The 14,430-nt window shown below is 46.8% G+C and overlaps 1 protein-coding gene across 1 annotated transcript in view; it reads left to right on the forward strand.

The window, feature by feature from the left end:
- Positions 1-14,430, forward strand: part of LOC119974651 (stereocilin-like) — a 39,096-nt gene that overhangs the window by 8,994 nt on the left and 15,672 nt on the right. The window contains exons 3-6 of the mRNA XM_038813723.1: positions 150-285; positions 2,840-3,036; positions 8,160-8,250; positions 11,301-11,490. Coding sequence (XP_038669651.1) covers positions 150-285; positions 2,840-3,036; positions 8,160-8,250; positions 11,301-11,490 — 614 coding nt within the window. The remainder of the gene's footprint in view (positions 1-149; positions 286-2,839; positions 3,037-8,159; positions 8,251-11,300; positions 11,491-14,430) is intronic.

Consider the following 14,430-nt stretch of genomic DNA (forward strand, 5'->3'; position numbering starts at 1 on the left):
TGCCGACAAGTAGAAACATCTTCTCTACGTCTGCCTACTATCAATCCTGTTTGTAATATTGAAGACTTCTACCTGGTCACCCCTCAGCCGTCTCGAGAAAGGAGCTTTGGTCTCTTCAATCTTTCAAATTGTTAAGATTTTTGTTGTAGGTTATTGAAAATTAGAAGATTTTCCATCGCCATGACACAGAAATTGCTACAAACCCTGGTGGAAAATCCAGTTCCTTTCTTAAAGATCCCGAGTTCGAAGCAGAGTCTCATGGTGGACTGGATTGTGCAAGTACTGGTAAGATGTGAACTCTGTCAGCCCTTGGTAATATCTCGGTATAACAGGAAAACAGGGTTTACCTATTTGTCCATTTCAAACTTATATTGAACAAAACTTTGGATATACTGATTTGCATTAAGGGCTGCATGATGGCGCAGTGCTTAGCACTGCTGCCTCACGGCACCGAGGACCCAGGTTCAATTCCGTTCCCGGACACTGTCCATGTGGAGTTTGCACATTTTCCCCGTGTCTGCGTGGGTCTCACCCCTACAACCCAAAAGATGTACAGGGTAGGTAGATTGGCCACGCTAAATTGCCCCTCAATTGGAATTATTTTTTTTAATATATATATAGCGATTTGCGTTTATATATAATACCTGTAACATAGTAAAGCTTCATAGGAACATGGACTGAATTTGAGACAGCTGAAGGAGATATTTGGGCAGGTGACCAGAATCTTGGGCAAATAGTGGGTTTTAAGGAAAGGAGAACTTTATGACCATCTAGCTGTTACTGCTCCGCCGAGATAGGCAAGTGCCACATTGAACTATTATATTTATTTAGCAAATGCAAAGTCCTTCAGTCAAGCAGTTTCCTCTAGTCCTGCCGTGTTGAGTACGGATAGTGCGCTAAGTCTGCCGATTAGACATTCTTCAATGATGAGGTGCATAAAATGCGATCACCCATGGGCACGTTGGAAGCTGGCACGAATGCCCCATGTGTGGAGGTTGGCCAGGCAGGGGCCGTGGCTGGTCCTGAACTTGTTGAGAGTGGACCACTCTTTTCTTGGAAGGGTAAAATCTGGCTTTTGTTGGGTTGGATTTGAGACCAGGAACTTGATTGTCATGCCCAAAGATTCCCATTCATTTTTCCAGGCGAAATTTGCATTGATTGGATTTGTTTATTGTCACATGTACCGAGGTACAGTGAAAAGTATTTTTCTGCAAGTCCTGTGTGGGAGGGTTTTCCCAGATCCATTTTCTTTTTTAAAAGTAAATTTAGAGGACCCAATTTTTTTTTTCCAATTAAGGGGCAATTTAGCGTGGCCAATCCACCTACTCTGCACATCTTTGGAATGTGGGGGTGAAACCCACACATACACGGGGATAATGTGCAAACTCCACATGGACAGTGACCCGATGCCGGGATCGTACCCGGGTCCTCGGCGCCGTGAGGCAGCAGTGCTAACCACCGTCCGCCCTCAGATCAACTTTCTTGATGGGAGTCATACCTTGGGTGGGCTGAATAGATCAACAGGGAGTGTGTGTGTGCCTGTGCGGGCATGCAAGAATGAGCATAATTGTTACAGTGATATTGGTTAAATACTGTCATTTTCCTGCTCTTTAGGATGGTGCCATGGGATATATTACATCCACCTGAGAGAGTGGACAGACTTCACGGTAGCATAGCGGTTAGCACTGTTGCTTCACAGCGTCAGGGACCCGGGTTCGATTCCCGGCTTGGGTCACTGTCTGTGCGGAGTCTGCACGTTCTCCCCGTGTCTGTGTGGGTTTCCTCCGGGTGCTCCGGTTTCCTCCCACAAGCCCCGAAAGATGTGCTGTTAGGTGAATTGGACATTCTGAATTCTCCCTCTGTGTACCCGAACAGGCGCTGGAATGTGGCGACGAGGGGCTTTTCACAGTACCTTCATTGCAGTGTTAATGTAAGCCCACTTGTGAGAATAATAAAGATGATTATTATTTAATGTTTTGTCCAAAGCCTAGCACATCCAACAGTGCGCCACTCCCTTAGCACAGCTTGGATTTAGTGTTCACGTCCCTAGAGTGAGACTTGAAGCCACAAACATTGGCTTAAAGGCAAATGTTCTGCCCACTGATCGGGGACTGACAGTTCAATAATCAATAGCTACAGAAATAACAAGAGGTAAAAAAGAGTTCTGTTTTAGAAAGTAAACTGTTGGTAATTGGGTTATATCGGACAACCCACTCAAAGATTGGATATTTCCGCACAGCATCACTAGGCGAAGTTCAAAACTCCCAAGGGAAGTCTCGATATGGATCTAATTAGCAGACTTCCATAGTACAGTGCAGAAGGAGTCCGTTCAGCCCATCGAGTCTGCACCCACTCTCCGATAAAGCACTACCGAGGTCCACTCCCCCGCCCTATCCCTGGATTGATCGTGGCCAATCCACCTAACCTGCACAGGTGGGAGGAAACTGGAGCACCCGGAGGAAACCCACGCAGACAGGGGGAGAACGTGAAAACTCCACACAGACAGTGACCCAAGTCCAGAATTGAACCCGGGTCCCTATGCTGTGCGGCAGCAGTGCTAACCACTGTGCCACCCTTGAAGTAGTGTCACAGTGAAGGAGAAGAAATCATCTCTTGGGGTGGAGAGTTTTGGCGCGACCAGCCATTTATCAAAGATGCACTTGAATTTTAAACACATTACACCCAAAAAAACTCCTCAATATTTCTGACTGCCTCTCTAGTACATTGAGATGAATTAACCTTCTGATAAATTACATCTTAAAAAATGCTGTGTAAATTTCATATCGGGCCGAGCTGACGCTGATGATTTTCAAATGTATACCTTTTTTTTAATATTCAGGATTTATATGATAGAACGCTTTCCGAAGGGGAGTTTGATTTTCTGGGGCCTGCGCTAGCTTTTGTTTCTGATGAAATATTCATGGCGATCTCTCGAACAGTGATGAAGGCCAATCTGTTGAAGATTAAAGATTACTGCTTTGACAGTCAAAAGAAATTTCTGCTGGGGGACATGTTAACTAAAGACACCATGTTTGGGTAGGTAGCGTCACAAGCCTGAGAGTCACTGATGTTGGATATGTCGTATTAAATGGACAGATTTTTAAAAAGGCTACATATAGTGACCACAGTCCCGGCCAGAATGAAGATGATTGAGTAATTAATAATAATAATCTTTATTAGTGTTGCAAGTAGGCTTACATTAAAATAAATAATAATAAATAATCTTTATTGTCACAAGTAGGCTTACATTACAATGAAGTTACTGTGAAAAGCCCCTAGTGGCCACATTCTGGCGCCTGTTCGGGTACGCGGAGGGAGGGTTCAGAATGTCCAAATTACCTAACTGCACGTCTTTCGGGACTTGTGGGAGGAAACCGGAGCACCCGGAGGAAACGCACGCAGACACGGAGAGAACGTGCAGACTCCGCACGGTGACCCAAGCCGGGAATCGAACGTGGGACCCTGGCGCTGTGAAGCAACAGTGCTAACCACTGTGCCACCATGGGGGATGATAACATGCTGATAATGTTACAGGACTAGTAATCCAGAGACCTGGACTAATGTTCTGGATGCCTGACTTCAAATCCCACAACCTGAGTAAAATGCTATTCTTATTAATAATGAAATTGTATCATTTAAAACTCATCTGGTTAACTAATGTCCATCAGGGGAGGAAAGCCTGTTAGGTCTCTTTGTGACCCTCAACAACATAATTGACTATTAACTGCCCTCTGAAACACCATAGCAAGCCACTCAGTTGTACCAAACTTTTCAGAAAAAGGCACCCTGAATGTATCTACATCAAGTGGGCTACAGAGGTCCAAGAAGGTGACTCATCACCAGCGACTCGAGGACAGTTAGGGGTAGACAGTAGATGCTGGTCTAGCCAGCAATCCCAAGAACCAATAGTGTAAAAAAATCAAGCCTGCACACAGAGGACCCGGGTTCTATCCCAGCCCCAGGCCACTGTCCGTGTGGAGTTTGCACATTCTCACTGTGTCTGCGTGGGTTTCACCTCCACAACCCGAAGATGTGCAGGGTAGGTGGATTGCTAAATTGCACCTTAATTGGGGGGGAAGAATTGGGTACTCTAAGTTTACTAAATAAATAAAAACCACGCCTGCAGACTGCATTATTGTAAGTGACTGGGATTGATTTGATGCATATTTATATTATGCAACTATCCTCCAATCACTGAACTTGCTGGAGTAAGCACCTTACTTTTAATAGGAGACTTTGCTGCAGTTTTTGAAGAGTTACATTTCCTATAATTCATAGAGACTGTCTGTAAAGGGACTCTGCAGACTATTTGCTTTGCCTCATAGGGATTGTGTTTGAATTGACTTTAATGTGAGTTCCATCCTGCTACAAATTCCATGGCTGACAGAGCAGTGTCAGTACTCAATTTGGGTGAAAATATTTAAGACTAAGAATATTTACTTTAGAAGTTCCCCCCCAGTTGTTTCAGAATAACGTGTCCATACAATATAGAGCCAAATTAAAACAAGCATAAACTTGACTGTATGCCCTTGAGTAGAGGAGATTGAGGAGCGATCTGATTGTGGTGTTTAACATGTTAAAAGCATTTGATGGAGTAGATATGGGAAAAACTGCTTTCTGTCATGGGAGAGTCACCAACAACGGAACCATAATCTTAAAATTAGAGCTAGTTCAATCGGAATGTTAAAATGAAGCAACTTTTCAAATAAAATAATACAAAGTTGAAATCTAAAACTCTTTCCTAAAATATTGATGATTGGGGTCACAGGGGCTGTTTAGCACACTGGGCTAAATCGCTAGCTTTGAAAGCAGACCAAGGCAGGCCAGCAGCACGGTTTGATTCCCGTAACAGCCTCCCCGAACAGGCGCCAGACTGTGGCGACTAGGGGCTTTTCACAGTAACTTCATTGAAGCCTACTCGTGACAATAAGTGATTTAATAGGGGCTGGTTTAGCTCACTGAGCTAAATCGCTGGCTTTTAAAGCAGGCCAGCAGCACGGTTCGATTCCCGTACCACCCTCCCCGGACAGGCGCCGGAATGTGGCGACTAGGGGCTTTTCACAGTAACTTCATTGACGCCTACCCGTGACAATAAACGATTTTCATTTTTCACTTGAAGCTCACTGGGTAGAGATTGTCGAGAAGACTAGAACACAAGACCAGGGATGTACTTCTGAGGCTGTATAAGGCTCTGGTCAGACCCCATTTGGAGTATTGTGAGCAGTTCTGGGCCCCGTATCTAAGGAAGGATGTGCTGGCCTTGGAAAGGGTCCAGAGGAGGTTGACAAGAATGATCCCTGGAATGAAGAGCTTGTCGTATGAGGAACGGTTGAGGACTCTGGGTCTGTACTCGTTGGAGTTTAGATGGATGAGATGGGATCTTATTGAGACTTACAGGGTACTGTGTGGCCTGGATAGAGTGGAGAGGATGTTTCCACTTGTAGGAGAAGCTAGAAGCAGAGGACACAATCTCAGACTGAAGGGACGATCCTTTAGAACAGAGATGAGGAGGAGTTTCTTCAGCCAGAGGGTGGTGAATCTGCGGAACTCTTTGCTGCAGAAGGCTGTGGAGGCCAAATCACTGAGTGTCTTTAAGACGGTGATAAATAGGTTCTTGATCAATAAGGGGATCAGGGGTTATGGGGAGAAGGCAGGAGAATGGGGATGAGAAAAATATCAGCCATGATTGAATGGGGAGCAGACTCGATGGGCCGAATGGCCTAATTCTGCTCCTATGTCTTATGGTCTTATGATACCTATTTGTTGGGTAAGGATATTGTGGGATATGGAGCTATTGCAGAGAGAGTAAGGCACACATTAGCTATGATCTAATTTAGTGGTGGAGGAGGTGTGAGAGTGGATAATAATTAAACCAGTGCACACAAACGTAGGTCGGTCATTTTAAAATCACACATTCTGTCTTATTGTTTATATCATACTGAAATATGTATTTAACACAGTAGTTAAACAGCAAAACATGCTGTTTGGATAGTGGAGTTGGTTGGGACAAGCTTGAGAAATGGAGGCACAAAACTAAGAAGCATAGCACCACCACCTGGCGGAGGCTGTTACTGCAGACTCCGCTTATGTAGGCGACTTCTGGTATAAATATGGACTGAGGAACTTCTAATGGAAGTTGACAGGAATAATATGACGATGTAATATTTTAATATATTCTACATAAATTGTAGAACCATAAAAACTGTACCTGTAGTATAATGATATTCAGGGCTGCTCTGTCATAATAGTCTTCCAGATATTCTACCACTAAAAATAGTCTGATTTTATGATGATCCGATGGTATGTTTGAGTTGAAGTCTTTTGTATATGAACCCATAATAAATGGGTTATTGCTGTTGTTAAATTAGCAAAGGAATTTACTTCATTCAGCTTTGCTACAGCAACAGTATGTTTATATAATGCCTTTAAAGTAATAAAATATTTCATGCCACTTCACAGGGGCCTTATAAAACAAGATTAAGCATAGAACATAGAACAGTACAGCACAGAACAGGCCCTTCGGCCCTCAATGTTGTGCCGAGCCATGATCACCCCACTCAAACCCACGTATCCACCCCATACCCATAACCCAACAACCCCCCCCTTAACCTTACTTTTATTAGGACACTACGGGCAATTTAGCATGGCCAATCCACCTAACCCGCACATCTTTGGACTGTGGGAGGAAACCGGAGCACCCGGAGGAAACCCACGCACACAGGGGGAGGACGTGCAGACTCCACACAGACAGTGACCCAGCCGGGAATCGAACCTGGGACCCTGGAGCTGTGAAGCATTTATGCTAACCACCATGCTACCCTGCTGCCCCAAAGCATATTAGGACACACCACCCAAAGCTTAGTCAGAGGTAGGTTGAAGAGACATCTGAAAGGACAAATGCTACATCGAGAAGGGAGAGATTTATGGAGGGAAATAGAGCTTGGGATCGGAGCAGCTGAAGATACGGCCAAAGGTGGGGACTCTCAAGAAGCCAGAATTAGAGGAGCACAGATATATTGGAGCTTGTGGCGATAGAATCAGAATTTACAGTGCACAAGGAGACCATTCAGCCCATCAAGTCTGCACCGGCCCTTGGAAAGAGCACCCCACCCAAGCCTACTCCTCCACCTTATCCCCTTAACCCAGTAACCCTCCTTGGACATTAAGGACAATTTAGCACGGCCAACCCACCTAACCTGCACGTCTTTAGACTGCGGGAGGAAACCGGAGCACCCGGAGGAAACCCACGCAGACACGGGGAGAGCATGCAAACTCCGCACAGACAGTGACCCAGCGGGGAATCGAACCTGGGACCCTAGAGCTGTGAAGCAATTGTGCTAACCACTGTGCTATCGTGCCGCCCGGAAGAGATTACAGAGATAGGGAAGGACAAGGCCCTGGAGGGATTTGAAAATGAGGATGAGAATTTGAGGCATTGCTGAACAAGTAGCCAGTGTAGGTCAGCAAGAACAGGGAGGATTTAGAATTTAGAACAGTACAGCACAGAACAGGCCCTTCGGCCCTCGATGTTGTGCCGAGCAATGATCACCCTACTCAAACTCACGTATCCACCCTATACCCGTAACCCAACAACCCCCCCTTAACCTTACTTTTTAGGACACTATGGGCAATTTAGCATGGCCAATCCACCTAACCCGCACATCTTTGGACTGTGGGAGGAAACCGGAGCACCCGGAGGAAACCCACGCACACACGGGGAGGACGTGCAGACTCCGCACAGACAGTGACCCAGCCGGGAACCGAACCTGGGACCCTGGAGCTGTGAAGCATTGATGCTAACCACTATGCTACCGTGCTGATTGGTGAAGAGAACTTGGTTCAAGTTAGGACATGGACAGCAGAGTTTTGGGTGATCCCAGGTTTATCGAGGGTAGGCTATGGGAGGCCAGTCAGGATTATTAGAAGAATCAAGTCTGGAGGTAACAAAAGCAAGGCAGAGGTTCCAGGAGACGATGAGCTGAGGTATTACGGAATGGAATTTCTGCCAGCCATATTGAAACTTCAATTTAGGAAAATGGAACCAGCTTCATAGAAATCCTGAGAGGTTTGATGTTATTGTCTGGCATAAAATTGCCTAAAGTTCATAACCACGTAACACTGAAATTAATGTGATTCAAACATTTATTTTAATTTTTCAGTGTTACAACAAATTGGACCTCGCTGATTTTGGACAAGGTAGACCGCCTAGTATTTTTTCTTTCAATTGATGATATACAGAAGCTCCCAAAGGTAGGCATCCCTAATAATCATTAAAATGTTGCATACATTTCCGGTTCAAGAACATTTGCACTAACTGCATATAGGCTGAGACACCAGACCTCAGGAAAGATATATACCGACCTTGGGGTTGGTGCAACATAGATGTATCAAAATTAGACTGGGGCTTAAAGGGTTAAATTATTAGGACAGATTATATCAATGTGGTTTGTTTCCTCTTGATTATAGAATATTAAGTGATGATATAGTTACAGTATTGATTGATATATTGTCACATGTACCAAAGTACAGTGAAAAGCATTTTTCAGCGGCCAAGGGAACGTACACAGTACGCACACAGTAGACAAAAAGAATAATCGACAAAGTACATTGACAAACAGTGATTAGTTACAGTGCGGAACAAGGGCCAAACAAAGCAAATACATGAGCAAGAAATGAAATGAACTGAAATGAAAATCGCTTATTGTCACAAGTCGGCTTCAAATGAAGTTACTGTGAAAAGCCCCTAGTCACCACATTCCGGCACCTGTGCGGGTGGCTGATACGGGAATTGAACCGTGCTGCTGGCCTGCCTTCAAAGCCAGCGATTTAGCTCTGTTCTAAACCAGCCCCGTTGCAGCATAGGGCATCGTGACTAGTTCTTACGAGGGAACAGATCAGTCCGAGGGGGAGTCATTGAGTAGTCTGGCAGCTGTGGGGAAGAAGCTGTTCCGATGTCTAGATGTGCAGGTCTTCAGACTTCTGTACCTTCTGCCTGATGGAAGGGTCGGGAAGAAGGCAATGCCTGGGTGGGAGGGGTCTCTGACAATGCTGTCTGCCTTCCTGAGGCAGCGGGAGGTGTAGACAGAAGGTTTGATGGGGTAGATAGAGGAAAACTATTGCCTCTGGTATGGGGAGTCCAGAACAAGGGGGCAAAACCTTAAAACCAGAGCTGGGCTATAGAAGAGTGACGTCAAGAAGCACTTTACATTTCACTATAGAAACCTGGTACTCTTTTCCCACAAAAAGCAGTGGACACTGGGGCCAGTTAAAAAAATTTTAATTGAGCAAGATAGATTCTGTTCGGGAAGGATATTCAGGAATAGGGAGCAAAGGCTGGAAATTGAGTCAAAGTACTGATCAACCTTAATCTAATTGGGATGGTGGAACATTGTCAAGTGAAAGGCCTCCTCCTGTTCCTATGTTCCTGAGGATGTTGCGCTGCTAATCTATAGAATGGCTGAGTCTTGCAATCTACAGGAAGGTTAAAATCTCAGTGCTGTAGATACTAGTTAGCGTTTTAGCTAAGTAAAGCTCGGGACATGGGCTGATGCCCTGGAGAGGGTTAATTCTTCCTCCTCGTGTGCGCGGCTTAGCCTCATCCAATTCAAGGTGCTGCACCGGGCCCACATGACTGGGACGAGGATGAGTAGGTTCTTTGGGGGTGAAGACAGGTGTGTCAGGTGCTCGGGGAGTCCAGCGAACCATGCCCATATGTTCTGGGCATGCCCGGCACTGGAGGAGTTCTGGAAGGGGGTGGCGAGGACGGTGTCGAGGGTGATGGGATCCAGGGTCAAGCCAGGATGGGGACTCGCGATTTTTGGGGTTGGGGTGGAGCCGGGAGTGCAGGAGGCGAAAGAGGCCGGTGTGCTGGCCTTTGCGTCCCTAGTAGCCCGGCGGAGGATCTTGCTACAATGGAAGGATGCGAGGCCCCCAAGCGTGGAGACCTGGATCAATGACATGGCGGGTTTCATTAAGCTAGAGAAGGTCAAATTCGCCCTGAGAGGGTCGGTACAAGGGTTCTTTAGGCGGTGGCAACCTTTTCTCGACTTTCTGGCTCAACGATAGGGTACGGGGACAGTAGCAGCAGCAACCCGGGGGGGAGGGGGAGGGAAAAGGGGGGGGGCGGACAATGACTATGTTTGTTTATTTAATTTTAATTTATTTTTAAGTTCTTTTGTTGTTCATTGGGGTTGGGGGGGGGGGGGTGGGGGGATGTGATACATACGGTCTGGGGGTGTTACAGTTATTATGGGTTATTTTGTTGCATTTCATTGTTTGTCGTTATGTTTTATATTTTCTGTAAAAAAATTCCAATAAAAATTATATTAAAAAAAAAGCTAAGTAAAGCTCAGGGGATATCTTGATTAATAAGGGGATCAGGGGTTATGGGGAGAAAGCAGGAGAACGGGGATGAGAAAAATATCACCCATGATTATCATAGAATTTACAGTGCAGAAGGAGGCCATTCAGCCCATCGAGTCTGCACCGGCTCTTGGAAAGAGCACCCTACCCAAGGTCAACACCTCCACCCTATCCCCATAACCCAGTAACCCCACCCAACACTAAGGGCAATTTATCATGGCCAATCCACCTAACCTGCACATCTTTGGACTGTGGGAGGAAACCGGGGCACCCGGAGGAAACCCACGCAGACACGGGGAGGATGTGCAGACTCCGCACAGACAGTGACCCAAGCTGGAATTGAACCTGGGACCCTGGAGCTGTGAAGCAATTGTGCTATCCACAATGCTACTGTACTACCCCGATTGAATGGCGGAGCAGACTCGATGGGCCGAGTGGCCTAATTCCGCTCCTATGTCTTATGGTCTTACGATAGAGGAAGGTGATAGCCATGATATTGCAAATATATAGGAGGTATGTTGTAGACGATGCGTGTAGCAGTACAGGAAGGGAGCACCACATCGATTGGTTGAGAGGACAACTTCGGGGCCATGGGGGATTGTACGTTTCTAAAGTTTTAGGGGAGGGGGGCATGAGGGGTGGTGGGAAAAGTACGGCCAAAACTGAGAAAAGGATGGCAGGACGTTGGATCATTTGGGAAGAGCAATCGTGGCGTTTGGGAGAATGGGGATAGAAGTGAGAGTGTATCCAAATCAGTCATTCGGCGAGATTCCGGAGAGGAGGGAGAGGGTGTATTCGGTGAAGGACAAAAGCATTTTGGTCTGTAACCAATGTACCTATTTACTGACTAAAGCTTCCTCATCACAGTGGCACAAAGAGTCAACAGCCAGAAAGAGTATGTAGGAAATGCCAACCCTTTCACCATTCTGTGCTTTCAGGATGTTTTGATCTTGGAGAGGATCGAGATGTTGTTTAACAGCCAGAAGCAGTGGGAAGAAAGTGAATTTGGTTCTACCTGCCAGCAGAAAATGGAGAGCTCTGATCTTGGTGATCTCTTTCGGAAACAGAAAATATTATTACAAACCTCAGCTGGACTTCTCAACAGCAGGCGACTGAAGGCCAAGAATGGTGAGAACAGGTCACTCTGTATTTGGGAGCTGTGCCTCCAGCTGCCTTGCTCTGCGATCCCCTCCCTAAACCTCTCGGCCTCTTCACTTCTCCCTCCTTTAAAATGATCTATCCCGCCTGTAATGTTGCACTTAGCCAGGACACTAGGGCAGGGCCTGGGAGAGGGGGCTGCAGATTGTGCTAGTCACCAGGGCCCGAGTTTGGGAAGAAGCTTACTTTGCTAATCTTTGGACAGTTGGAGAGAGTGCCGAGGGAGGAACCAAGTGCGCATATTTAAAAAAAAAATTTATTGTCACAAGTAGGCTTACGCCAACACTGCAATGAAGTTATTGTGAAAACCTCTAGTCGCCACAGTCCGGCGCCTGTTCGGGTACACAGAGGGAGAATTCAGAATGTCCAAATTACCTAATTGCACGTCTTTCTGGACTTGTGGGAGGAAACCGGAGCACCCGGAGGAAACCCAACCAGACACGGGGAGAACGTGCAGACTCCGCACAGACAGTGACCCAAGCCGGGAATTGAACCTGGGACCCTGGCGCTGTGAAGCAACAGTGCTAACCACTTTGCTACCGTGCCGCCCATGTATATACACCAGAGATTTCTCAGTGCTGGGACACATATGAACTCCCCCAAAAAAGCCCGCACACTGGGCTGAGAAGAGACAAATCCAGGCCGAATTCCAAACCAGACTTTAGTATGAATTCTGCCAAGGTCAGCTTGTAGTGTGCAGCACCAGTGGCAAATGCAAGGTCAGAGATAGTTCAAACCAATTCCTTCACTTCATCCAGTCCCCTCCCCCTTCCCTGATAATCAGGACTTGGAGCATCGCCTGTTTGCCTCTAGCTCTGCTTCTTGAGAAAAAAGTTTTTAAAACGTTTTTACTGGTTAGTTCTGCTGCTTGACGCTTTTTAATGGTCACCTTTATTATTTGCTCATTTTAAAAAATTATCAGCTTGTGGTTTGACATTGTTCTTTATGTTTTTAATCATAGCTTAAACTTTTTTCTCGTGTCTGGTATTGTGCCAAACCGATCCCAGGTAGCTTTTTACTGAAGGAGAATGAGAGGCTCACAAGAGTCTGATTGCTCTTTGGAAGTCTGGAGGAAGGGGTTCTTTTTGCTTCAATCGAAACAGGAACTGTTGGAAATGTTACCGGAACTGTTGCAGATCGTAGATCTGAAGCATTGACTCTATTTGTCTCTCCACAGATGCTGCCTTGCCTGCAGAGTATTTCCAGCATTTTCTGTTTATATTTCATATTTCCAGCATCTGCAGTACTTTGCTCTTCTATTATATGTTCCATGCTAGACATTTGTAAGTGTTATGTTCCTGTTAACAATGCCCACATGTGTAGAAAGCAGTAGCGCATTATTGCAGGTGAACGAGTTGGTGCTAATTTACTGGAAGGTTTTGCGGTTTCAAAACTTGGAATTGAAACCAGGAATCATGCACCAATAGAAAAAGTCACTATTAGCTCAAGATATTCTCGTTCGTACATGGGATTGTTGTTTGAGGTGCTTGAGGTTGAAGTCTGTAATATCCCGCACATGATTAACGGTGTGGGAGTGATTATCTTCCCTGTGGTTTTCACGGAGTACAAGCTCCTCCACTGAAGGGTGGGGGAACTCCATTTAACATTGTATAAAAGGTCTGCCAGTAAGTCCTGATCAGAGAGAGACCTGGTAGGGAGCTACTGGGAAGTGTACATACCGTAATTGTAAATATATCAAAGTTCTTTATTTATGCAACATGGACTCCCCGTGTCCTTATTAAAAAGTCTTCTGGATGTTGTTGTTAATAAGTTCAAATAAGTGGAACTAGTTGCAAAATATGAATGGCTAAGTTGTGTGTAATTGCCTCACAAAGCCGTAGTTGTAAAGTAGATCATACTAAAAGCTAAGATTTCAATGGGCTTTATAAATAGAGGCATACAGTATAAAAGCCAGAAAGTACGGGCGGTATTCTCCACTCCCCCCCCACGCCGGGTGGGAGAATCGCCGGGGTGCCGCGTGAGTCGCACCACACCGCCCCGACACCCGCACCCGATTCTCCCACCCCCCCCGAAACCAGCGGCGCGAGAATCACACCGAAAATAATGACAGTCCCGCCGGCGCCGTTCACCCCTGGTCGCTGCTGGCGGGAACAGTGCGGGAACGCTGGGGGGGCGGCCTGTGGGAGGGGAAGGGGGGCTCCTTCACCGGGGGATCCTCCGATGGAGTCTGGCCCACGATTGGGGCCCACCGATTGGTGGGCCGGCCTCCCCCCCCGCCAGGCCTACCTCCTTCCACGGCCGGCCCCAGAAACCCGGCGCCATGTTGGTGAGGGGCCGGCGCGCGTAAAATGTTCCCCGTGCATGCGCAGGATGGCGCGGCCCAACTGCGCATGCGCAGGAATGAGCTGCCCCAACTGCGCATGCGCAGGAATGAGCTGCCCCAACTGCGCATGCGCAGGAATGAGCTGCCCCAACTGCGCATGCGCGGGTTGGCGCGGCGCCAGGTCGGAGTGGCGTGAACCGCTCCAGTGCTGTGCTGGCCCCCTGTGGGGGCCAGAATAGGTCGTGCCCGGGCCCTGTTCGCGCCGTCGTGGAACGTGGCGGCATTCACGATGGCGCGGGCACTTAGTCCCGGGAGCGGAAAATAGAAAATGCTGGAAAAACTGAACTTGTCGAGCAGCATCTGTGGAGAGAAAGAATAGAGTTAATGTTTCGGGTCCGTATGGTTCCACTTCAGAGCTAAGGAGCGGGAGACATGTTGGATATTGTATAAGAGGATGTGGAGGAACTGGGACAGAGTAGAAGGACAGTGATTGGTAGGAGCTAGGAGAAATTGCGACAAAGATGTATAGGTCATGAGACAGGAAGTGTTAACGACAGGCGGAGGGGCTGGTATACGCTAAGATATCAGAATGTGTTCATGGGAGGATGAAGATCAAACACAAGGAT

This window comes from Scyliorhinus canicula, chromosome 12 (genome assembly GCF_902713615.1).
Source record: "Scyliorhinus canicula chromosome 12, sScyCan1.1, whole genome shotgun sequence".
NCBI lineage: Eukaryota > Metazoa > Chordata > Chondrichthyes > Carcharhiniformes > Scyliorhinidae > Scyliorhinus > Scyliorhinus canicula.